At 41.2% G+C, this 26,546-nt stretch overlaps 1 protein-coding gene across 3 annotated transcripts; it reads right to left on the reverse strand.

The window, feature by feature from the left end:
• Positions 1–1,616: 1,616 nt before the first annotated feature.
• On the reverse strand, positions 1,617–26,500 carry NUDT5 (nudix hydrolase 5). Of its 3 annotated transcripts, XM_058532427.1 has the most exons (10): positions 26,411–26,500; positions 14,871–14,978; positions 13,408–13,475; positions 9,542–9,591; positions 8,179–8,286; positions 6,736–6,831; positions 6,025–6,126; positions 4,544–4,552; positions 4,358–4,411; positions 1,617–1,857 (listed from the first exon to the last, which is right to left on the reverse strand). In XM_058532427.1, exons 2-10 carry the CDS (start codon positions 14,931–14,933, stop codon positions 1,748–1,750), a joined length of 660 nt encoding a protein of 219 aa, XP_058388410.1. In that variant the 5' UTR covers positions 14,934–14,978; positions 26,411–26,500; the 3' UTR covers positions 1,617–1,747. The 3 variants fall into 3 exon arrangements, with proteins under 3 accessions (XP_058388410.1, XP_058388408.1, XP_058388409.1); XM_058532425.1 differs by lacking the exons at positions 1,617–1,857; positions 4,358–4,411; positions 4,544–4,552; positions 26,411–26,500 and adding an exon at positions 26,205–26,320 and having other exon boundaries at positions 5,966–6,126; XM_058532426.1 differs by lacking the exons at positions 1,617–1,857; positions 4,358–4,411; positions 4,544–4,552; positions 26,411–26,500 and adding an exon at positions 25,969–26,094 and having other exon boundaries at positions 5,966–6,126.
• Between the last annotated feature and the right edge of the window lie 46 nt (positions 26,501–26,546).

The raw sequence follows: 26,546 nt of genomic DNA on the forward strand, positions 1-26,546 counted from the left end.
TCCAGACTGCCAGTTCTCAAACTGACTGAATTTCCAAAGCACAGCCTTTGATGTTTGTTTATAGATAACATAAATGGCAGTAGGGGTATGTTCTAGGACTTAGCTGTCACTTCTAAATTGCAGTCTTAGGAAGAGAAAAAGGCAGAAAGGACAGGTAGGGGTTACAAATATCTGTCCTCCATCAACATTTAAGAGTAGGTTTCTCAGTTCTCATGGGGAGTAGCTCTGGAAGAGCTGGTCTGTTTGGAGAGACTGGTCTGTGCTTGAGTCTGTATATTTTATATATGCCTTATCTCTTCTTGATTTTGAAGGAGGGTAGTAACAAGGGAAATTATAGGACTTGGTCCTTGAGAGCTCAGAGAAAAGGATTAGGATCTCTGGAGAATCATGATGCCCATGCTTTAGAAAAAGGGTTTTTAAAAAAGGGTTAGAGGCACAGGGGAAGGCTACCATTAAAGTAGTTGGGGCTTACTTTTCACAGAATTTACAGGGAGAGTAGACTTGATCTACACAGTTCTCTAGTTCCATAATTCTTTCCATCCTTGTTTAAGCAGCACAATATCTTGTGTTTTTGTTCATAAAAATATCTCTAGATAAGACAAGGAGCCTGTACTATATGGCAGCATTTCTGGCATTAGTACCCTGGTTTGATCTGGTTCTGAGGGGCCTGGCTAACCTCTGGGTCCAGGACTGGAAACGGGGGAGGCCAGTGAGAATCACCTTGAGACTGGTGCTGGGGGCTCCACTGAAAAGGCAGTGATCCTGGCGCCGCTGGAGGCTACAATGGCGACACGAGAGCTGAGCTCAGTCAGCAGAAGAGACAGCGGCTCAGGCCCACGGGTGGACCTCTGGGATGACGGGCTTTAGGCATGGCGTGAGGCGGCGCCAGTGCCCCGTTTCTCCTTTACTGCAGCTTGTATTGGGTTTCTGGTGCTTGCTAACCTTGCTGGCTCTACTTGTGGTTTAACACCAGACAATAATGCCCCAACCATGTAAATCTTATTACTGAGGATTTGGTTTTAGAAACTTCAAGTACTTTTTGAGGTAAGGATAGGAAATGAGATTCTAAAGTAAGTACACATGCCTGAGGGAAGGGTCCCGTATTGTCATTAGCCTCATAACCTGGCAGAATGAATGGAATCACCCACTTCTCATGACATAAGAGCCGGTTCACCTTCCATAGTTAGGTGGCTGTAAGGACACCAGCTAAGTGTAAACATTGGCTTATCATGAGGGTTATTTTCCATCCTCTGCCATGCAAACTAACTCCATATAGCAGATAATTTCATTAGGAGGGGCCAAGAAAGTCCCTACATAGGTCTTTTTTTAAAAACGCTGTTTAAACACTAATGTATTAAATAGTTATCTGCATACCCACTACAGAATTTTATATTGGGGGTTGGGGGTGGGACTAGTTGACCTAATTTGGAATTCAGGTCTCTTCCTATAGAAATACCTCTATCTCCTGGACTAGATTAGAAAAGAAAGCCAAGCTTTAAAAAAAAAATGGATTAAACATTATCTGCATTTACATTCTTTTTCATTAATATTAGTTGGAGTGTAGCATTTAAATGAAGGCTATGACCTACCTGTAATTAGAATTCCATACCACCACATGCATTCTGTATTGCTTTTATTTTATGAAAAAACTAATTGGAAATCTACATTAGACTAAGCTGGATACAAACTCTTAGTGAAGGAGGCTTGGTGGTCTTGTTTACAAAAACACGGCCACTGTCCTTTGGTCTTAAAACTTCAGGAAGGGCACTTCAAATGGCTTTGTGTTTGCATGTTTCAGCGCCAGAGCATAGGAATAGACCCTGGCGTCCACTGTCAGATGTTCTTCGGCTACCAGAGCTAAAGGAAGCAAAGAATACAAGTTAGGTAATGAAGTTAATCAAGGATAATACCCCTTAACAGTCAGTCAGTGTTTACTGAGCAATTACTATGTGCCAGTCCCTATGCTAGCGGCTGGTCAGGCAGTGGGGAACAAGACATTTTCTGCCTTCAACGATCTTACTCTAGTGGAAGAACAAAGGACATAAAGGCAGGATTACATTTTCAGCATGAGACAAGAACAAGAAAATAAGAATAAAGACAGAAGAGCACATACATTAGAGATGAAGATTTTGTGTGTCAAAACAGCAGAGCTTTAAGTGGATAGATCCAATTGTTACTTTGTTTATAGCTCACTATAGGGCTCTGCTACTCGGAAACTACGCAGTGATGGATATTCAGTCCCTCATTCAGGGATTCGTGTGTCTTCCACTGCTAGGGAATACACGTTTTCCCCATGCAGGTTAGACTGTGTGCATGACAGGACTGACATTCTATCCAGAATGAGGTCTCAGAATCTTATTACAATGGGCTGTAATGAGAGCTTCTGTTTCCCTCAGATGGAGGTTATCAGACTTGGAATCTGTCTCTTGTTTTCCTAGCCTCTTGGTTAGGAACAAGCTCAGAGACATTTTGTTCCTTGAGGGCAGGGTTATGTCCTATGCATCTGTGTGGACGCTTGGTAAGTGGTGAAAGCTATTCTTTGTGGCAAACTGAACTGGAAATACCGCCCTTCCAACTACTCAAATGTTACCTGTTGAATAAATGATTTGACTACTATATTTCCATTCCAGTAAAGCTAGGAAGACTGGTTCTTTTACCCCTCCCTCTTTATATATACATCAAGAGGATATATATATCCCTCTTCACCTTCTGTCCTCCCTCTCTTTTTTTTGGTGAGGAAGATTAACCCTGAGCTAACATCCATGCCAGTTCTCTTTTTTTTTTGCTGAGGAAGACTGGCACTGGGCTAACATCCGTGCCCATCTTCCTCTACTTTATATGGGACGCTGCCACAGCATGGTTTGACAAGCGGTGCGTTGGTTGGCGCCCGGGATCTGAACCTGTGAACCCCGGGCCGCTGAAGCGGAGTGTGCGAACTTAACTGCTGCACCACTGGGCCAGCCCGTTTCCTCCCTCTCTTGCTCCGTATTTTCCCTTCTTCTAAGGCCATAGGGGAAGTTAAGTTAGGTGGAAGAGGAAGGAAGGAATTTTTTTAAAAGAATACTTTTCTACAAAAAAAAAAATAATAAAAACACACAGCATATCACATTTAAGGACCTGTGTGCCAACATTACCCCTTTTAGTTTTACTCATGCCTCCTCAGAGGTAGGGGCTATCTGCTGTTCCTGCATTATGAGAGAAGCTCAGAGAGGCTACGGAACTTGTTCAAAATCTACCTAATGTGTGGTCAGCGGAGCCTCACCCAGTCAGACCTGTCAGACTCAAAGCTGTCTGCCTGTTCTTGACAGCCACGGCTTTCTCTGAGTTAATGCCTAATAAATGATGAGTATTTCTAACTGACTGTGAGATCTTGAGGTGGTTTTTATCTTAGGTCTAGTTTTTAAAAAGGTAAAGGAGGAATGGAAGCTTTCTGGGAATCTGAAATCACAGCAGTTTTTGAAAGATCCATTTTACTTTTCAAACACAGACATTAGAAATAAAATAATAAGCCACTGGTACTTATGGAAGGAAGGGAGACACTGCTCTCAAAGCTTCAGGTCAAACAATGCTTCAAGTTAATTTGTGATATAAAAACGTTAAAATATTCAAATTTTGAAGCTTATCTGCTCCTTTATAAAGGAGTGAATGGGGGCCTACCCAGCCAGCATAGAGGTGCTCCTTGAAGGGCCCTGTCATGTCTTCAGTACAGTATCTCCTAATGTAGTTATAGCAAAGGACATCTGTCCACATAACCTTACTTATTTTTTTACAAAATCCCTATGAGACGGGCTGGCCAGGAATTACACAGTGTTAACAACATGACCAGTAATTTACTAAGGGTCACACTGCTAGTTAGTTTGGTGCATTATATCAGCGTATCACACTTAGCGTATAGTGGATACCTCAATATTTGTAGAAGTATTGTTAAATTCTCCTTTAACTTATACCCTGCACAAAGAACCACCAACTTACTAGCATGTTTGAGGATCAGCTAAGAGATATCTACTTATTATACTTACCGCCTCTGCATTGCTATGGATTAAAGATATAAGGTATAAAATAGTTTTGGCTCATCAGCAGGAATATAATCTTGACTATTCTATAGGGAAAAAAGCCCCTACTGAAATAGAATGTTTCTATGTCACTTGACATAGAATGTTTTGCTTATATTTTCAAACTCTGTGCCACCCAGAAAGGAAAATTATTATTGGTCAACTGCAGTTTTACAAAAGTTTCTAGGTATTTGACTTGAATGAGGAAGAATATAAAGAAATAGAATTCTATTTAGTACCCCATTTGCTGGGGATGGGGTTGGGGAAAATAGAGCAAGTTGGGTAATAATCATAAGAACGCTTACCATCCAGTCTCTTCAGCAGGTCATTCTTTGGTAAGGAAATTACTTCCACGAATTCTAAACAAATAAAGTGCATGTGAAAACAAGGCTAAAGAAGGAGAGAGCCTACCAGAACCTCACAGACTGCCCGGAGCCATTACTACCACGCTAGCCACACACACAGTCAGCCACTGGGAGTGAGGAACGTACCTCCTTCTCCTGAAAAGAAACAGAAGGAGGACATTTTAGCGAGGCCTGGAGAAGAAAACATTGGAAGATTTTTGTGCAAGACATATCAATAAGGCTGTATGAATTTAACAGAAACCTGAGCCTCTACTGATTTATATACATGGTACAAAAAATTCCAACAGTACAAAGTTACTATTGTTCTCCAAATTAAATGTTTACCAGCAAAATTGAAAGCTTATTTTGTTAATATGCATATGTATTTTCAAATTGTGTTAACATACACAGAACATAAAATTTACCAGTTTAACCATTTTTAAAGGTACAATTCTGTGGCATTAAATACATTCACATTGTTGTACAATCCTCAGCACTATCCATCTCCAGAACTTTTTCATCATCCCAAACAGAAACTTGGTACCCTTTAAACAATAACTCCCCATCCCTGGTGACGTCTATTCTGTCTGTCTCTTTGAATATATCGATTTAGGTATCTCATATTAGTGGAATCGCACAATATCTGCCCTTCAGTGTCTAGCTTATCTCACTTAGCACAATGTTTTCAAAGTTCATCTGAGTTATAGCACGTATCAGCGTGTCTCATTCTTTTAAGGCTGAAGAATATTCTATCGTATGTCTGTACCACATTTTGTTTATCCATTCATCTGTTTAATAGACACTTGGGTTGTCTCCACCTTTCGGGTATTGTGAGTAACGCTGTATAAACACTGGGATACAGGTATCTGTTTGAGCCCCTGCTTTCCGTTCTTTTGGGTGTACACTAGGAGGGGAATTGCTGGGTCATATGGTAACTCTGTTTACCTCTCTGAGGAACTGTCAGACTGTTTTCCACAGCACGTTATTTGTATATTTGCTAGTTTGAAAACTGAGTGTTTAAAATTAGCCGCAATGGGACACTGAAGCATTTAGGAACAACTACAGAGGATGAGAAATGGAAGAATATTGCTCTGATACATGATTCGTTGTAGTGTATGTATCAACATCCCCTTTAGGGGGTGGGAGAGGACATGGAACTGACAGAGGCTTTAAAGCTTCTGAATCCAAACTTGCTAAGAAATATTACAGAGCAAAGAGTTTCCTGATGCTTCCCTAAAAACAGAACTCAGTAAAGAATAGTTACTAAGCTGCTGTCTCATAACTATTACTTATGCCATTCTTAAAAATATATATGAAGAGAGAAATCAGTGATTTTGAAGATTTTCACTATTTACGTGTGTAGCTCATATTACCAAAGTGGGAATAAACTCCCTCCGGAAAATATGGAAATATGTAATTTAAAATTTTATATAAAGAAAGCCTGAAAATCAATGAAGTGGTAAAAGAAAAATGCTAAAATATACAAGATTAGGAAAAAAGCCACGACTACTGCAGAAGCATCTATGAAAGACTATTATTCTTTTAACAAATCAAAAATCAAACTAGTAGCAAGTTAAAAGGTATTTAACGCAATGCAACCACCTTAAACACAGCCAACGCACACTTACCTGGCTTTGGCTTAGGTCGGACGTTTTCAGCATCATCTCCATTAATGGTTACTGTAACGACGTGCGTGGTACAGCTTGACAAACCTGGATCCATCCCTACAGCTGCAGAGAGAAGCAACAGGTCACCTTCACAGACACCACTCAGAGTCATTCGCTTCACCACTTAAATGTCTTCAGGAGAAGACTGGGCTCCTAACGCACAGCTAACGGAGTTGATGCAGGAAAACTGCGGTTCCCCGTCTTCACTGAGCAGATGCTGTAGGACTGGGGAACACAGATGTGGTCAGTACTCATATTTTCCCCAGGGTTCCTGAGTAAAGTTTGGTAAGTCTGAAGGGTTAGGAGGTACTGACAGGTTGTAAAATGCTTTCACCACATCAGGAAAAAAATCCAGAAGCAGCGTGGAACGTGGATGAGGTAAGGAATAAAGCTGAGAATGTGGGAAACTCTGAAAGGCAACTTAGTTTCATAATTCTCCCACTTTGGTCCTTCTTGCTGGAACTCACTCTCACGGGGAAGGGAGGTTCACGTGCAGACGGTGACCAAATCTAATTATGATTTCTCTCCAATGAATTAGCCAAAATAAAAGCCACCTGAATTCCGACCATAAAGAACACCCAAATAATCACTCCTTTTACACACAGAGGAATCTCCTGCTTGGCTGATTTTCAACGTTTGTCGCCAAGTGCACACCTGGAGAGCAATACCAACCTGGAGAACATTCAGCAACATCACCTTTATAGCCAGTTTCCTCCTCAAGCTCCCGAAGGGCCGCTGCTTCCGGGCTCTCGTTTTCATCTATGAGACCTGGAAGAGGCGGGGCAGGGAAAGCCAGCTTTCTTTGAACATGTCCCTCTCACACAGCTGCTGCTGAGCTACACGAGAAGAATCAGAGGACCGTGAAGAGTGGTCGTGAGATCAAACTGACTGAGGCGTGGAAGGCAACAGAATAACACCGGAGGCAGATTAAGAGCTTCGGAAAGCTACCATCTGTTCCTGTCACTTAGACCCAGACTGTTTTCGTGAGCATCTCAGCACTCCCGTTTTTCTACGGCACGGCCAGCACTGACCTCCTGTGAGGACGAGTGGCTTGGTGGTGGCTAACTGGCCCAGGCTGGTCACCTGGCTATGTGACCGCAGCACAGGAAGCCTGTTACTTCTCTGTTTCCTCACGTGAGTGTCACCTATCCTGCCCTCCTCCCTCACAGAACAACGTTGAGGCCTGCAGTGAGGTGCTAAGATGAATGTCAGCTGGGAGGGGGAGGAACAGAGAGGGGAGAACTGAAGGCTGGTGCACTTTCGGTCACCGCCATGTTCACTGGGAGGAGTGAGGAGAGGCCAAGCGGCAGGAAGATAGGAGTGACTTGGATTATTTTACCTGAAAGGAATAAAAAATGCAAAGAAAAAGTGTAATAGCGGCTATTCGGTTACTTTTAAAGTTATTAATTTCCTCACTGAAATGGAAAGTAAATGAGAAAGAAAATAAAGTTGTTAGTTATACGTTACTATGGGATCGACTTTAAAAATACAAAACCTAAACCACTAATGGTAAATAAATGAGATCTAATCTCTTCAGATGGGAACAACTCAATTAAGTCCTGTAATAATACAGTGCATTAAATTCTGGATAGCTTTATTTACTGTGCAACTGAAAAAAAATTCTAAAAATATTCAAGGAAATAGTAAAAGATTGTTCAAGGAAATGAAGACAATTTCCTTGGCCTGTATACATATGGGAGGATCAAGATGTCTCTTTCATTCATAGTTTTTGGAGTTAAAGAGTCTGGCCTAGTTATTACTGTAAATTTCCTATCAAAGGCAGATCGATAGTGATAGATAATGAAATAAGTTGCCAAATGAGGGAAAAGCAATTACTCAAAGAGAGGCTAGAAAGAATGTTGCATAGAGGAGGGCAGGTGGCTTGGAAAGGTAAGCTGTGACCATCCCTCACACCACCTCCAAGGGCTAGTGCATCGCATGAGTGTGCCTGGTGACACCTCACTGCAGAAATTATGTTGTTTTACTTCAAACCACATGGAGGTTTAACACATTTAAAAAGGTGTTAAATGTCCAAGCACTTCAGCTCTCAGCTCTGCCCCGGCTCAGTCCTAGGTCCCTGAGAAGCTATTCCATTTCCCGAGTTCACTCACTCACCTGCGGGGAACTCTATGCAGTAGCCTCCTATGGGGGGTCGGAACTGCTTCACCAGAACGATACATTCATAATGGAGAGTTCTCTGTAGCACTGGGATAACTGACACACCTGTCACCAGGAAGGAAAACCAAGGAAGTCCCTAATGAGAGGGTAGTAATGCCAGCAGTTTGTTTAGAGCAATCTAACTAAAATCCCGTACTCTCAGAAATGCCGCATCCGAACTCTACCTTGTATTTGCCACTAGTGATAGAAAGTTAACTTAAGCTACAATATTGGCAGTTAACTTTGGAAGTAATTCTCCTTCAAAAATGTAAAGAAAAAAATAATCACATTTCCATGTTGTTTAATTTTTCTTTTCATAAAAAGCTTGTTTTTGTTGCCACAATTTCTTTAAAATAAAATCAAAACTAAACACTTAGCCCAGGGTCTTTCAGACAAAACTTCAGTCTACACTAGATGACTACCAGACAAAATTTCCGTCTACACTAACCTCTACAGAAAGCCATTTCTCACTGCTGGGGAAGTTACATTGATCTGTGTGCTCTTGGATTTCCTTTAAGCAATAAATCAGAAAGTCTCGTTGTAGCACATGTTAGCTAGACTGGGTTTTATTGTTTTAGGGTAAAAGACCTTTTCTCCCAAAAGAGAGAGAAAACTTTTACTTGGCCTTAAAACAAAACAAAAACAAGAACCCACTGGCTTCTGGAAAACACAAACTGTCCAGGAGCAGCGCTCGGCTCCCCCAAACACTTCCCAGCAGGCAAAAAGGCAGCTGAGGCAGCTACAAAATGAAATAGGAAAATAAGAGGGAAAACCAAGAAAGACCTATTGCCCCCTTTCCCCTAGACAAGAGGTGGTTTTCAGGATTGTTTCTGGGATCTTTGCAGTCAGAGCTTCATGCCTGGATGGGAAAGTCAACTGAAGGAACAGTCTTTTCCTGATTCCATTTCCTCATCAATTTATAAAGCAAATGGCCAATAAGCATAAAGTAGTGCCAAATAAGTTTTCCAAACTAAAGGCTCTCACCTTGACCCTTTGAACAGAATATAAAGGATTTCTGGAAGTCTCAACATATCTAGACACAGTATGTGGCTTTAAATTATACTGAATTATGTTTGGCTACAAATATCAGTAGATCTTCCTGTCAAAAACACTGTTCTGAGCTTAGATAAGAGGAAGCAGAAGTTACTTATAAAGAAAGCCTGACTTAGTTACACAGCATTGCAAAACCAAATACTAGATTTAAAGATAAAGATCATAACTGAAGATAACTCTGCCCTGAAGTCTTGGTTACAACGCAAAGAACCCTCCTGCAACGCTGGCAACCTCCCTTATGAAGAGTCACACGGGTCTACACGCGTACCATCAGCTGACTGTCCTTTCCTGGTCGTCCGTTTCACCGTTTCCCAAGTTCTGATCAGGCAAAAAAGAAAAAATACAATCATTAGCACTCGAGAGGAGAATGTACTTGGGTTTTCTGTCTACCACCGGAATTTACAAAAGCAAGGCATGCAAATGTCCTAATGATAATCGTCAGGAAGACCACAACAGTACAGATCTGTATTAAAACAGCCAATTGTGCTTCCCTGTAGCTTCTGAAAATTACCAAAGAAAACCTGCTACCCCACATCTGACCCTCGGGGTGCTCTCTAGGAGGCCTGTTGAGCTGCCTTTCAAATCATTTCCTCGAAATACATCCATTTGGATCATAAATCTGTAGGTGAGCAGCACAGCTGGTGATTACAGCTTTAAAGGCTATTAAGCAGTCTATGCAAATTAAGCCCCTATGAAAATTACAGCCTTATCTTCAAGAACAAAAGATACTCTGCATAATAAGAACTATTGAGACAGTTATTTATACAACTTAGATTTTAAAATCTGTGACCTAGAATACATAATTGAAGAAAGCAGGACCATCTCATTTATTAATTGAGGAATTATTAAATTTAGGTCAGCGCTCTACTTTGCACGTGTGAGATCTCATCTAGAGGAAAATGGTCCCTAGACGAGAAAGCAAGATGAGTAACAGCAGGTTCCTGCTCCCTTTTATGGCTTTATTCCTGATGAGCTGTTTGTTTCTGGGGAACACTGTACTCAAAATCCAGTTATCGGTACAGTCATGTTGTTTAAATAGGGAAGGGCATATGAGGGAAATTCCCCCTTCACTCTCTTAGCTCTTAAATAGAAAAAGCAGTGGTAAGAGATGGGCGTGAAGAAGCAAATAATTTTTGGATCCAAGAGAAGATAGACATCTGAGTGGCTCTGGGGACTGGGATAAGAAAGGTGTCAACATCAGTCTCCCTACAGTTGAGAGTGAGTGTAAGATGTACTACTCGAGGGACCCTCATAGTTTCTATCCAGTCGTCCTTCAGGTTTGGATCTTGCCACATTTCTGTTAAAAAAATTTCAGATCTTTAATCTAGTTAAAAAAAGAAAAACCTTTCTGTAAACTGTAGAACTTTCAGTATTATACCCAAATTCTAAAGGGCAAATACGTCAAAATGAACCTATGATAATCAAACAGCCTACTATGACAACTCAGAGCGGCCCAACATTCCTGTTAGTAGCAAGAAGCCAACCAACAAGCAATTCCGATGAGTCAATGATACAGACTGCAAGAGACGAAACACCTTTTGACATAGCTCTCTCTCTCTGCTGCCTCTTAAGGTTAGTCCTAAAGAGTGAAGAAGACAGTGCTGGGAAAAGCACTGAGGGTCCCATCCCAAATACACTAGGAATAAGGGAAACAAAGAGTAGTATCATTACAGTGGTTAAGATGAAGTAAATAAAAGCAGTAATGAGGCCATAAATTATAAGTAATAAGATAGAAATGCATTTATTAAGAAATACTAAAACAAAAATGCCCCATGAGAGCTCCAGTCCTCTTAAAGGGACTCTAAGAGATGCACATTTGATGAGTTAGAAAGTCTGAGTCTCTACTGGCCTACTAGCTAACCCCATAGCCACAACCTCCTTGAGACTGTTTTCTCATTTGTAAAACTAGGGAATTAAGAGCATATCATCTCAAAATCCTCTTATAGCTTTAGAATTCTGACTCCAGTTAAGTTACTCCATTTTTTCGTCCTTGTTGTAGGAAAGCCTGTTTTGCTTTCTTCCCTCTAGCCAACCACCATGAGAGGTAGGAAGGGCGACAGAGGGTGACTTCAGCTCCCTCCTGAATGTCAATAAGGGGCATACTGCCAGCATATTTTTACACTTGTAAAATCAATTCCATATCCTCTTCCATGAATGAGACGGTGGAACAAAGGATTCTCTGGCTGCTGTTTTATCCTTATGTACATGCTTTTATATCAGGTAAGAGATAAAACGTTATAAATTTATAAATCATAGCCTACTGTAAAGTACAGAGATTCATTCTTCAAAGCTTGACATTCTAGGATGAAATGTTAATGCTTTACATAAGACCTCTTTGGAGGCCATGAGGAAGACCTATGTATGGAAGAATGGAGGTGAACATGCCATTAACAGGCCATACAGGTATGGTAGTTGGTGGACTTTAGAGTCCACTCCTGAACTACTGAAGCAGATTCTTTGGAGGTGAGACCTAATCATGAGTATTTTGGGAAAAAATCCCCAAATGATTCTGATGCGCATCCCTGATTAAGAAATGCTGGAAGGGAGGAAGAGAAGTCAGATGAAGAAAGAAGCCAGTGCAACCAACACATACTCTTTAGACTAACCAGTGTTAAGGGTTTTATTTTGTGTTTAAAACTTACACAACTTTATAGGGAACAGAACCAAACTACATCACTGTAAGGTGGATTCTAATCTCTGTCTATTTTCACAAATATAAATACATTTGAACATACTTTGCTCCTTAAGGCTCGAGCTTTGCCACGTCTGTATCCCCTGTTTATTTCATATTTAGTTCTGCACAGTAAGCTCCCTTTCATTGACAGTCACACTCTTCCACTGTGTTGACGGACCTTAGTGTGCCGAGCTTTCTTACGTTTGGGTTTTAATTTAACACTGCTATGGATATCAATGTTTCCCATAGCTCTCCAACACTGGGCCTTATCAATATTTTTGCTAGTTTAGTAGATATAATAAAACGTTGTTTAAATCACTGGCAAGTCCAAGTCCTTTCGCACTGACGATAGATGTATTTCCTTACAAACAAACTCTGTATTCTTATTTGATCCTTTAGCAAATGGAGTTTTTATATTAAAGAATTTATTTCATGTAATCTGGATACTAAGTGTAGTTACATTTTCATATTTTCTTATTCTGTTTTATTCCTTTTTATATTTCATTAAATAAATGCTTAACCTATTTTAACACATTTTTTTCTGATAGTTATAAAGATTACTAAACAGAAAATCTGAGAAACAGAAGAAAAAAAGTTAATCACACAGCTGCCATTAATATTTTGCTACAGTTTTCCTTGTAGCCTTTTCTTACACATTATTTGGCAGAGTTTAAAAAGCAAATATACAATTTCCTATTTTGTTACCAACTTATTAACTTTTCACATATTGCTAGGTTGTCTTCATAATCTGCTTTGTACATGGCTGCACAGATTTTACCAAATGAATAGACTACAACAATGTTTCCCTATTTTTAAGATGTTTAGGTTGCTTTCAGTTTATTTTCGTCTTTTTAAATTTTGATGAACATTTTTCATGCATAAATCTGATTCCAAATAGTTTTCTCAGCACAGTATCAGATCCCACGGTGGCCTGCCCCCAATAACTCCCTCCCTCCCCGACCTCGTATATCTTTATGGCAATTGATACATATAGCGAAATGCTTTACAAAACTTTTTTTTTCCAATTTACATTTCCATGAGCAAGGGGTAAGCATGTAAGTTTTACCTCAAAGTTAGCAGTGTTTTCTCTTTAATTCTTCTAATTTAGAGATTAAAAATCGGTTTAACTGGAAGGAAGCAACCTGTACTGTTAACTATTCTGCTGCTTTATCAGCCTACATTAGGCTTGGCCCAGAAGTTTCAGGTTCACGCTAATCTACTTGGGGAGAATGGTGTTAAAACAGATTCCTAATTAGTTACTGTAAGAAATTTACAGCATAATTTTATTCAGAGGTTGTAAGTGATCTGAATATTCTAACAATGGGAAAAGAGCTACATTAGATTCTTTACTTAGGACAGAATTTACAATGAGGAAAATATCAAAGTTTATGCCCAACACTAAAGAGAGACCTCGAGACCCCAAATATTGAGCATTTTACAAAAGGAAAAAAACAGTTTACCTTGTTTTACCAGTAGGATCCCTGTAAGTTGTTTTTTCAAGCTTGACCCATTTTCCTTCTGCAATTAACTAAAAGAGATCAGACAATAAGTTGGGAAACTTTCAAACTGTGTTGTTATTTATTTAGGTTTTTTTCTTTCAGATCTTCTCTATGTGACCCTCCCAATGATCATGTTTCCCTCCCAATAATTTGTGTGCGAGTTTAGTTCAAGGTATTAAAAGTTGTTTTTCTGAAGGGTGGTGCTGCTGCTTTTTGGAGTTTCAGAGGTAGGACTGAGAGGTGAAAAGAAATGATAGTCGAAAAACTCTTGGTGGTGGGGACTAGAAGGGAGCACTAAGGAGTGACGGGTTTTCTGAGATGCTCCCAGTGTTCTATCCTCTGATTTGGGTGCTAGTCACAGAGCTGTTGTAGTAGGTAAAACTCCTCAGTGGCATTTTACTGTCAATGACTATACAGCAAAGCTGACTATGGGGAATTCATGTCCAATGACTGGATTTCCTGTAAGGACACATGGGTTTCCCACCCAATCTGAGGCACCCCAGCATCATCCTGTATAGACACTGGGGGGGTTAGGTTACGAGGACTAACTTACCTATGGCACTAGACTGAACTGAAAGGAAAGTTCCACTGCGTACATAAAGCAGTGGCCTTTTTCTTACTATCCTATCTTTCACCTCCTGCCAGCAGCAACCTAATAATTATCAGATCTATTCACAGACAACATGGAAAGATTTTTAAATTGAAAAGAATTGCAGAAAGGTGTCAAGACCAGAGTTCCAGGATGAAGGATTTAAAATTTATCCACTGCAATGGTTTCTGCAGGAAGAGAATTTTTTTAAAAATTTTTTTTTTATTGTGAAATTTTTGTTGTACATTATTGTTTATCAGTCACCATATAAGTACATCCCTCCACCCCTTGTGCCCACCCCCCCACACCCCTAGCCACTGGTAACCACCAAAGAGTTCTATCTGTCCGTGTGCTGGTTTATCTTGCAGGAAGAGAATTTTTGAAAGCTAAACTGAATAACGTATAAGACATCCATTAGTTCCGGAATTTAGACTACAATTAACAACTTAAGTGTTTATTGTTCTTAAACAAACATATTGAGACCATAAACAGCTAACTAAGATGTGATACCTAAGTATGAAATTTCTAAGCCCTAAAACTCACATATGATTTATTCTTCTACCCAAGGAAACTTGTAATAAAAACTGAGAATTTTTGTATCAACAGCCAAAATCCACTTTAAAAACAATCCCAATTTCACTGATACATATAATTAAGAGGGATACACTACTGCTCTCACCGAAGAGCAAAATGTCCCTGAGTCCTAAAAAGGGAGCAGGAACAATGTTTAAAAACTGTCTTTAAGAATTAAAAACAATCATTTGAAACAACAGTCTATATATTTCTTTTACACTCGGCTTTATGTGAATAGGGGAAGGGAAGTGAAAATTCATACCTCCTCTGAGATAAGAGACTGTTTGATATTTTGAGAAGAATTCACTCGTTCTTGGTTTTCCATTTTCAAACTAGTTAGTCTTTACAGTCCTCAGGCAAGAAGTTCACGCTGTAAGATAATGAGATTTGTTTAGGCTACATTTATTTTTCTGAATTAAACATTTGTCCATAGGCCCCTGGTCAGCACTTAAATGGCGAAAAACTTATCTGTCATCAAAGCTGCTTTTCTCATGTGAAGACCTGGGAGAACTGCTCAGGACGGAAAAGTAACAAAGGCCCTAGAGACATCTGGGAAAGAACTTGAAGCCACCCCAGTTAGATCCAGCCCATGTTGGCCCAGTGCCAAGTGTGCATGTATGAGGCATGCAGACATATTCTTAGATTTTCTGACTCCAAATTTTAAAAACTTTCCCAGGAGAAACAGTACAAAGATAGTACACCACTCCCCACTCCCACCCCTCAACTACTGTCCCTCATCAACCCTTCACAGCTCAACTTCAAGAGCTGTATGGGCCGGCTGGTGCTGCCTCCCATTTATCTTCTTTTTTTGTGTGTGTGGTAAATAGATATACCATTTTAATAATTTTAAAATGTGCAGTTCAGTAACATTAAATACATTCATACTACTGTGGCCCATTCACTTTCAAGTTTTAACACATATCAAAGTCACAGTTGCACATTATGAGTTAACTAGTACAAGATCTGTTATGAAAAGAGCAGGCCCCACCCGATCTGTTATATACTAACTCATACTCCATCTATCTTGGCTTATTCCCTCATTTGTGTACCCTGAATGCCTGAACATCTTTTTTCTACCCTCAAAGTATATTGATAGTCTGGCTGTATGTAGAATCATGGGCTGAAAATAATTTTCTATCAGAAATCTGGAGGCATTGCTCAGTTGTCTTGCTTCTGGTGTTGCTGTTGAGAAATCTGAAGCCACTCTGATTCTCGATCCTTATTCTAGGTGACCTGTTTTCTCTCACTGGTAGTTATTCATGTCTTCACGTTGAGGTTATTGTATTGGGTACTCAAGAGGGTCCTTTCAATCTGGAAACTTCATATTGTGCTTCTGTACAGGGAACTTTTCTTGAGTTACAAATAACTGATAATTTCCTCTCCTGCATTTTCTCTGTTCTCTTTCAGACACTGATATTTAGCTGGTGGATTTCCTGAAGTGATCCTCTGTTTTGTCTTTTCATTCCTATTTTCTGTGTCCTTGTTATTTTATCTACATTTCTCAGCGGCTATTCTAACTCTTCACTACTCTTAAGTTCCACAGTTCCCTAACCTACCCCACCTCCTAACTTTAGCTAACTACAGATGATCAAGCATCAGCTCTCTTACCAACCATCAGAGAGGAAAGAGGATCTTTGCTCTGTTTGTTCTGGGACCTAACGTGATAATTAAAGCACCAGTCATATCTTCAAGTTTTACCTCAGATAGCAAGTTTCCCCCATCCTAAAACACAACCAACAAAGCAAAAACAATCAATCTTCTCATAAGCCTGTTCTCTCCTCCAAGCTTGCCAGACTTCTTGAAAGAACAGATGATACTATTGTGTATCTTTACTCAGCCCGTCGCAATCCACTCCCCTAAATGCATCTACCCATCATCCCCAAGCTAGAAATATAAGTATCTGCAATTCCTTATTCTCCTTTACCAACCAAAACTTATCCATTTCAAGTACCAAAAATTCTACCACCAACATTTCTTGAAAGTGTCCCATCCCTACCATCACTGATCTGGTTAAAAACCTCAATGTCTCCCGCTTCGGATGAAATTATTTCCAAAACTATCTCCCGGACACTGGATTTTTCTTTACGTTGTGCAACTTTCAACATTGCTCACAGTTATGTTGCTACAAAAACTCCCTAAAATCACTGCTGAATAAATGAATGAAGGGATAAAGTGAATCTGGCTGGACAAGTCCGGAGAGCCATTCTGTTCCTAAGAATTACATTAGTTTGGGGCCTGCTTAGACTTGTTCTGAAGAATAGTTCCTTGTCTACTTGTCTTTAGATGACTAAGTTAGTTCAAGTCAATTTCAAAATTATCTTGGCACAAAATGAAAAGATTCACACTTCCTGATTTCAAAACTTACTATAAAAACCACTGTAGGGCTGGCCCGGCGGCGTAGCGGTTAACTTCCCGCCTTGTGCTTCGGTGGCCCAGAGTTCGCTGGTTCGAAGCCTGGGCACAGACCTACTCACCGCTCATCAAGCCACGCTGAGGCGGCGTCCCACACAGAAGAGCTACAACTCTACAACTATGATACGCAACTATGTACTGGGGCTTTGGGGACGAAAAAGAAAAACAAGGAAGAGTGACAACAGATGTTAGCACAGGGCCAATCTTCCTCAAAAAAAAAAAAAAAGGCCACTGTAATCAAGATAGTGTGGGTACTGGCATAAGGATAGACATACATATTGATGGAACAGAACTGACAGTCCAGAATTAAACCCAGAGATTTATGGTCAATGGCTTTTCAACAAGAGTGCCAAGACAATTCAGTGGGGGAAAGAATAGTCTTTTCAACAAATTGCTCTGAGACTAGATATACACATGCATAAGAATGAAGATGAACCTCCACCTAACACCACATATAAAACTTAACTCAAAATGGATCAAAGACCTAAATGTAAGCAGAGCTAAAATTATAAACGCTTAGAAGAAACATAAGTGTAAATTTTCATGATCTTAGATTAGGCAATGGTCGCTTAGATATGACACTCAAAGCACAAGCAACCAAAAGACAGACAAATTGGAATTCATTAAAATTAAAAACTTCTGTGCTTCAAAGGGCACCATCAAGATAGTAAAAAGACAACCCACAGAATGAGAAAATAGTTGCAAATCTGATAGGAGACTTGTATCTGAAATATGTAAAAAACTCTTATAACACAATAATTAAAAAACAACCTAATTAAAAATAAGCCAAGGATGAATAGACATTTCTCCAAAGAAGATATACAAATGGCCAATAAGCACATGAAAAGATGCTCAACATCATTAGCCATCAAGGAAAGGCATTATCCCACTACAGTGATTATAATAAAAGACAGGTAATAACAAGTGTTGGTGAGGATGTGGAGAAACGGGGACCCTCGTACACTGCTGGTGGGAATGCAAAATGGTGCAGCTGCTTTGGAAAACAGTCTGGCAGTTCCTCAAAAGGTTAACCATAGAGTTTCCATAGACCCACTAATTTCACTCTAGGTATGTAACCAAGACAAATGAAACATATGCTCACCCAGAAACTTGTACACAAATTTTCACAGCAGTATTATTCATTATAGCACCAAAGTGGAAACAACTTAAATATCTATCTATTGATGAATGGATAAATAAAATGTGGTATTCCATACAATGGAATACTGTTCAGCCATAAAAAGGAATGAAGTACCGATACATGCTACATGGCTGAACCTTGAAAACATTACACTAAGTGAAAGAAGCCAGGCACAATACGCCACATATTGTATGATTCCATTTATATGAAATACCCAGAACAGGCAAATCCATACAGACGGAAAGCAGACTAGTGGTTGCCAAGGGACTGGGGGGAAGGAAGGAATAGGGAGTGACTGCTTATGGGTAAGGGGATTCTTTTTGATGAAAATGTTCTGGAATCAAATAGTGGTGATGGTAGCACAATCCTGTGAATATACTAAAAACGACTGAATTTTACAATTTAAGAAGGTGAATTTTATGGCATGTGAGTTACGTTTCAATTAACAACAACCTTTGCAGTCTTCAAATCCCCAACAGGCAAATGTTCAGGATAGTTGTGTGTTGAAGGTCACCTTGGTCCACCGATTGACAAAGCCCAGGAAACTAGTTCAAGGCGTTCTGCTTTGGACTCAACAGGCTAGTAATGCATTGCATCCCTGTACCAAGCCACCAGATTACTGTCCTCTGCGTACATATTTTGTCTTATGCTCAACACATATTTCTGTTGTAAAATTAAATGTATTTCTGTTGTATCATCAAAATGTTATCAACAATGCTGCTTACAGATTATTTCGTGGGCAAACCTAGGAATTCAATTGCCAGTAAGGACTTGGGCAAAGAAGCAAAATTTGAGGCCTTAGGTAAGAAAAGATGACTATATGCTAAAGAAATAAAAATAACCACTTAATGCGAATGAGAGAAAGAAATGTCTATGCATCTTCATACTCATTTAAACCGTAAGTATGCACAAACTGTATTAATATTTGTAAACACCACACATCAACTGACTATCTCAGGTAACCTGGCTAAAGCACCTTGTGGCAGACCCACTGAAAGTGAGATAATGTCCTTGGTGCAAGGAACACAGCAGCGGACAGAACAAAGGCCGTGCCCTCTGGGAGCTTACTTTACGGTGGGGAGAGAGGGAGAAAAAGTGAGGAACAACATACAGAATTTATGTCAGGTGACTCTAAGTTTTATGGAGAAAGATTAAGAACAAGGAGACTGGAGAAAATGGGGGGGTGCTGATTTATATGGAGTGATCAGGAAGACCTCCTTAATTGGTGACATTTGAACACAGGCTTGAAAGTAATAAAGAAGTAAGCTACCTGGATTTTGTGGGGTTTTTTTTTGGTGAGGAAGAACCGCTCTGAGCTAACATCTGTTGCCAATCTTCTTCTTTTCTTGCTTGAGGAAGATTGTCCCTGAGCTAACATCTGTGCCAATCTTCCTCTATTTTGTATGTGGGTCACCACCTCAGCACAGCTGCCAACGAGTGGTGTAGGTCCACCCCCAGGATCTGAACCCTTGAACGAGGAAGCAGGGCTTGCCCGACTTAACCAAGAGAAGTGGATATTTACATATTTAGAGACGGTTATTTAGCATATTGACGATATGCAAATAGCATAAGAAAACAGGCAGTTATTCCTTTGAAAGTGCCCCAGATGACAATTTATTAGGTAAGCTTTTAACTGGCATTGGTTTTCATTAGACAAATAGTTTACATTATTATAGGCAATCAAAGCAGTATGCTGACCCAGGTTAGTTAAACCAAAGGTTGGCTATTTGCCTCTAGCTTTGTGTTCTACGCCCAGATAAAAGAACTTTATCTAGATTTTTATCTTCTGGATTTCCGTTCCCTTCTATTAATAATGCTTACATAAGAGAAGGAAAATTTCCTCCAATTTTAATTCTAACACTTAGAGAAAATAACTTTTAGGCAACCAAGCAACTCCATTTAGTGCACAACAGAATCTGTCTAGAATGGTACAAAATGCTTGAATTAATTTCTACCTCCTTTTAAAAAGTGACACTCTGTCCCCAAATAACTTTTCTGTGCATATCCAAACTTCTTAAAAGCAGGGAACTGCACTCCTCAAAAGTATAAGCACCACCAGAAGATACTGAAGGAAGAGATAGATAATCCCGCATTTTCTCGATGAAAAAGGTTCTTAATCTGGATTCCCAGAAAGTCTAGACAAAATGGTCAGTAACACCTAACTTAGAAGAGTAGAGGCCCCCTCCCGAGCCCCAACATTAGTATCTCTGGGGGAGGGGGGCCACTAGTTCCTTCAGATTTACATAAAACCTTAAGGCATTAAGTTATCTGCTAGGTCCCCTTATGTTTATATCTTTAGAGCTTCCCTCAGAATTTTGAGGGATTGTTGACGGCCAAAAAGTGCTACTCTGAGGGATGGTTCCTCATCTACTTCTCTTCATTTAACCAAGTTAGTTAAACTCATACAAAACAGCCTCAGGAATCAGAAGATGGATCCTCGGTCGGCTGATGTTAAGCTATCAACAGTTGTTCCAAACAGATCGTATTAAAAAATATTTAAGCTAGGGCCGGCCCCGTGGCTTAGCGGTTAAGTGCGCGCGCTCCGCTGCTGGCGGCCCGGGTTCGGATCCCGGGCGCTCACCGACACACCACTTCTCCGGCCGTGCTGAGGCCGCGTCCCACATACAGCAACTGGAAGGATGTGCACCTATGACATGCAGCTATCTACTGGGGCTTTGGGGGGAAAAAATAAATAAATAAAATCTTAAAAAAAAAAAAATTTAGCTAGAATGTTAGCGAGCTAGGAAAACATAAATTACAAAAAAAGAAAAAAAAAGTGGCACACAGGGCTGGGCCTCTCTAGGGTAATTACGGGCATGCAATCGGCACCCGGGGACACAGTATTCTATAGCAATCTAGTGACAGTGTAAATAACAAAAACTGTGACTGAAGAGGGATTCCCCAACCCTTCAGGATTATAAAGCACCTCAAAAGTACTACTGAGGGGGCCGGCCCGGTGGCACAAGCAGTTAAGTGCGTGCGCTCCATTGCGGCGGCCCAGAGTTCGCTGGTTCGGATCCCAGGCGCACACCGACACGCCGCTTGGCAAGCCATGCTGTGGCGGCATCCCATATAAAGTGGAGGAAGATGGGCATAGATGTTAGCTCAGGGCCAGTCTTCCTCAGCAAAAAGAGGAGGATTGGCAGATGTTAGCACAGGGCTGATCTTCCTCACACACACACACACAAAATACCACTGAAATGGAAAAAGAATATTATTTTTGGCACCATTTCCAAAAAGAGAAGCTAAATGGTGCCATTTGGGGGCCAATCACTACAAGTAAGGCACTGCAGAGAGAAACAAATGAGGTTTCCACTCCACGCTGCACACTCCTGTCTCCACTACTGTGGTAGAGCTTTCCTCAGCTGACTCAAGGCTATTTCGAGATTTAAAAGTTTAATTTGAATTTTATCCACTTCATTAGCTAGAATTTAAGATCATCTACATTTTGCTGATAATGTGTATTTATACTTAAAAAAAATACCTATGTACATAATGTTGAGTGTTCTGCTGTGTTAAGTCACATAATCCCTTTTAACTTAGTTTAGTTTGAACACTGAAGGGTCTATGATGTGTCAGATGTATGATTTATCCAGGGCACAAAAACTCTAGTGAGAGAAAATGTCACAAGATTCTTAGAATTCCTGACCTACCGTGGCGGGCAGGAGTTCCCAGCTAGCTTTGTGAGCACGGGCAGTCCAAACGTTTGACTATATACTCAGTGCAAACTGACCACTACTCCTGCCCTTGGGGACTTACAGTCACGAAAAGCACTAGAAGGGCACATGCCTGCTATAGAGACAGTCCAAGACCAGGGTGTTAGTTTTTTTTTCTTTTTTTGTGAGGAAGATCAGCCCTGAGCTAACATCCGTGCTAACCCTCCTCTTTTTGCTGAGGAAGACTGGCTCTGAGCTAATGCCAATCCTCCTTTTTTTTTCCCTCCGAAGCCCCAGTAGATAGCTGTATGTCCTAGTTGCACATCCTTCTAGTTGCTGTATGTGGGACGCGGCCTCAGCACGGCCGGAGAATCGGTGCGTCGGTGCGCGCCCGGATCCAAACCCGGGGCCGCCAGTAGCGGAGCGCGCGCACTTAACCGCTAAGCCACGGGGCTGGCCCCAACCAGGGTGTTTTAAATGAGGGACAAATCACGTCCACTTGGGAGGTGGGGAACATAGTAAAGACTTTTAAGTGGCTACTACTTAAAGACAGTTTGATATTAAGATATGATTTAGAGACCAAGAAGGCAGGGAAGGTATTCCAAGTAAAAGGCATCGCATGAACAAAAGCAGAGACACTAACTTGGGGAAGGTTGAGAAATTACAGGAGTTTGGCAAGCCCTGTGTTCTCAACCCTTCCTTCCCCACCTCCTCCAAAAAACTCCCAAAACCAACACCACCGACAATGGATGATGCTCACACGTGCAGACACATTTCCAAGGCCTTACACAGATTCAGCTGGATGCCTGCCCCCTTTCTCCCAATTTGCAGGCAAACAAAACACCCGATGACTCTAACTGGCATGCCTCAAACTCTTGTTGCTAAGTAAGCTCCTCTGGGGTTGACACTTCTCTGCTGAAGGGAGGAAGATAAGCCATTACTTTTTCACAAACTTGGGTATTTCAGCATTAGTAACAACAGCTGGATTAAAGTTAAATGGGAGTTGGCCCGCCCCGTGGCTTAGCAGTTAAGTGTGCGCACTCCCCTACTGGCGGCCCGGGTTCGGATCCCGGGCGCGCACCGACGCACCGCTTCTCCAGCCATGCTGAGGCCGTGTCCCACATACAGCAACTAGAAGGATGTGCAACTATGACATACAACTATCTACTGGGGCTTTGGGGAAGAAAAAAAGGAGTAGGATTGGCAATAGATGTTAGCTCAGAGCCGGTCTTCCTCAGCAAAAAGAGGAGGATTAGCACGGATGTTAGCTCAGGACTGATCTCCCTCACCAAAAAAAAAAAAAAAAAAAGTTAAATGGAATTAAGAGTCAAGAAGTTAACCTGAGAATCTCAAAAGCGAGGCTGTAGAGTTTACGCTCAGGCTCCTTATTACCCAATTATTACCATACCAGAATCCTGCAGTTTGCTGAGGTTGCAAAGGAAGCAAAAATCACAAGAAATTGTACGTTGGCTAGTCTCTCCCAGATAAAAGCTGAGTACTGTAAACACCATCTATACTCAACCACACAAAAGATGTAGGAGCTCAAATCACAAGCAAAGCCACTGATTGACAAATGAAGGTCATGCACCTGGAACAGTTTAATAATCGGACAGAGAAATCAACATGGCACTTTGAAAGAAATTAAGTGGGAAAGGATCAATTTTTGCAAAAATAACATGATTGTGTTGTTAAAGTCAAGCACCAAATGCTTAGGCACATCTAAGATGCCACTCTATATTCTTTCAGAATAATTACACAGAAAAGCCACTTGATTTATAATGAATCAATTAGTATAGCTATATTTCATGATCTTGGTTATAATCATAAAACTTTAAAAAATTTAGTCTTTTTAAAGATAGTATTTTGATCACTCCTTTTTACCATTTACAGTAAAATTTTGGTATCCAAATCAAACGGATTCATTTTAGGTGAGCTTTTCTTGGCTGACAACAATTAGCCTCAGATAATGAAGACTTCCTATACTCAATTTGTTAATGATGGAAAGCCACTGAAAGTTCTTTTCGTTTCTGGCAGGTGTGGGGGTTGGGTGGGCAGGGAGGCAACCAACATTTTACTGAAATTATGCTACTTGGTGATTTATAATCATTACATTTAGTTTTGGTTGAGCAAGAGCAAACTGACTGTAATCATCCTCGGGAAGGTTAATAGGTTACAGCAGCAGAGTAATGAGACCAGTAAAGAACCTCTTCTAATAGCCCAGGCAAGAGAGAACATGGGTTTGGACTAGGGTAGTGGCAGTGGCAAGGAAACAGATTTAATTCCTTGCAGATGACACTTTACTACTTTTCCTAAAACAGCCTCTGGGGAAAGGGTTTCCAAAGCGAATTCCAAGAAGAAGATGATCTTAAAGGACCTTGGCACATCAGAAGGAGAAAGGGTGGTGCAGTGTTCAAACTTGGACACACTGAGTCTGAGATGCTGGCAAGATATCCAAGTGGAGAAAACTAGCAGGTAATTGGAAATATTAATCTAGAAGGATTAGTTATGTTATGGATTCAGAGAAGGAATTTTTTTCACTCTTTAATTTGGAATTGCACAATAAACTTCTCCCCTACAATCACTTGGTTACTGATATTTTTTGGCATGCACAAGAAAAAGCAACTATTTCCACTGTTGTAAAGGTTTTATTGAAGAAACTTGATGAATATAAACATGGTGGCTAAAAAATAGTGAAAGTGAATTTAGCTGTATTCATTCAAAATACTGGAGCATGTTTGTAATGATATACCTGATGCTGGCTAAACGTGTAACAAGTTACTTAAAACCAACTGTGAGTAATACTAAAAAGTCACTACACACACTTCTAAAGTATATAGCCTGAATAAAAGACATCTGTGTCAAATTCCTTCCCTGTGGCGTCTATATTTAAGTTTACAAACTCAGCTGCTTCTCCACAAACAGCTCCAATTCTGTATTAAAGCTTTGCAGTCGCCTCAACCTCTCCACTCGAGTTTCCTGGGTTGTTAATGTATTACTCTTCCCAGGATGACGATGTTCCCGGTTTCGACTTTCTTCTATACATCTATTAATTCCTATTTTCAACAGAAAATACCTAACAAATTCACCTCTATCACTGCTAACATTTCCTTCCGCCAGAACATGTTTATTTCTAGGTCAAACCAAACAAATATTTTAATGACCGCTCCATCCGCCTTAGGGCTCTCTTGGATCTGTCAGTCTGGCACGATTCTCCCGGCATTCGTGGAATATTACTGCTTTTTCCTCTCAAAACAAAAAGGATTACGTAATCTTGGATCTCAGAAGTACTTAGGAACCACTACCGCCGCCCCCCCAACATACATTGCAACATTACAATCTATTTACGTCTGCTTTGAAAATGTATCTTTAAAAGCAATGCTAACTAAACCATTTAGCCAGTAACATTTTTGAGAAAAACAAAACGAAACAGGAAACAAGGCATATTCCTGGGGGGAAGAGTTTCTAACGCCAAACAGAGGATCCTATAACTAACCTAATGAATACCTTTCTAAAAAGGCCTGTAGTCAGTGGGGTTCTTACCCCTAATTTGAAAATGCTCAGATGCACCGGTGAGAGCGTGCAATTTTAAGGAGATATCTAAAACGGGCGCACTTAGGATAGGTGCCGGGGACAAGCCCAAGGCATGTAATTGTAAGAAGCAAGGCCAAGTTTAAAGGGCGTTTCTCCGCCGCTAGTCATTTCTCTCTCAATCTTTTAAGCAAACAAAAGTAAACTTTCTTAATATTCTATTTTCTGGTCGTGATCCGATAGTCATTACGGAAAGAGTAGGGAAAATAAATGCTGGGGTGATGGGGGAGGGAAGAAAAGGAGGGGAAAAGAATGGTAGCACAAGTTCGACTAGAATTCTTCTAGTCTGATGGTTCCAGCAAGCCGTGGATAGTGATAAAATCTGGCTGGGGTTTCCAGGCTGCTACTTGTGCGGGGCTGGAATAAATGAGCTTGACGCTCAAAGGAGACAGCTCTCCCCTTTCCCCTGTTCTCCCAAGTTCCTCTCTACCTCCAAAGTGGAACTCCCTGGGATCGTACAGACCGGATTCTTTCCCTATCTTCCATAACCTTCCCCCACGAGCGAAGAGGGGCCATCCCCCCCTTGGCAGATGCCTCCACCACTGCACTCTTCGGACATTGACCCGTGGCGTTTCCTGCTTTCTCTACTCCGAGCAGCCCAGGCTCTTCCACCTCAGTTCCTGGCTTGTCCTCTGAACTGGTCCTCCTCTCCGCGCCTCCGCAGCGTCGCCCCTCGCTTCCCGGGACGCGAGCCCAGCCCGCAGCCGGGGAGACGCGCGCGCGGCTGCCCGCACGCTCCAGATGTGCTCCCTCCCTCTTTCCCAAAGCCCCTGCACGTGATTGGCCCGCGCCCAGTTACCTGCTGCCAGGTGCGGGGTGAAGGGAAGGGTACTCCTTTCGGAAGGGGGACGAAAGGACGAACCGCGAGTCCGGGGCAGAAGGCTCAACAGATGCCAGGGCTCCTGCTCGAGGCACAGCCGCGCCTCGCGCTGATGAGAGGATGTGGGCTGGTCCCCTCCCGGCACCCGTAGAACCCCCGCGGGTGACCTGGCCTTAGACGATTACCTTCCGGGGCGGTGTGCGTCTCGGGGAGAAAGCGGAGCCGTGCGGTTCTTAAAAATCCCCTTCTCGAGACTTCCGGAATCCCTCTTCCGGCGCCAGAAGTCTTTGTGTGTGTCTGTGCGTGTAGGAGTGTACCCTA

The sequence above is a fragment of the Diceros bicornis genome, chromosome 36 (assembly GCF_020826845.1).
Source record: "Diceros bicornis minor isolate mBicDic1 chromosome 36, mDicBic1.mat.cur, whole genome shotgun sequence".
Classification (NCBI taxonomy): domain Eukaryota; kingdom Metazoa; phylum Chordata; class Mammalia; order Perissodactyla; family Rhinocerotidae; genus Diceros; species Diceros bicornis.

Excerpts from the sequence above, each read along its gene's own strand:
- NUDT5 (XM_058532427.1), bottom strand. The coding sequence starts at position 14,933 with ATGGAAAACCAAGAACGAGTGAATTCTTCTCAAAATATCAAACAGTCT. Across the intron at positions 8,287-9,541 it reads GAAAGGACAGTCAGCTGATG|GTGTGTCAGTTATCCCAGTG; the intron begins GTACGCGTGTAG and ends TCCTGGTGACAG. Across the intron at positions 6,127-6,735 it reads TGTTGCTGAATGTTCTCCAG|CTGTAGGGATGGATCCAGGT; the intron begins GTTGGTATTGCT and ends TTCTCTCTGCAG.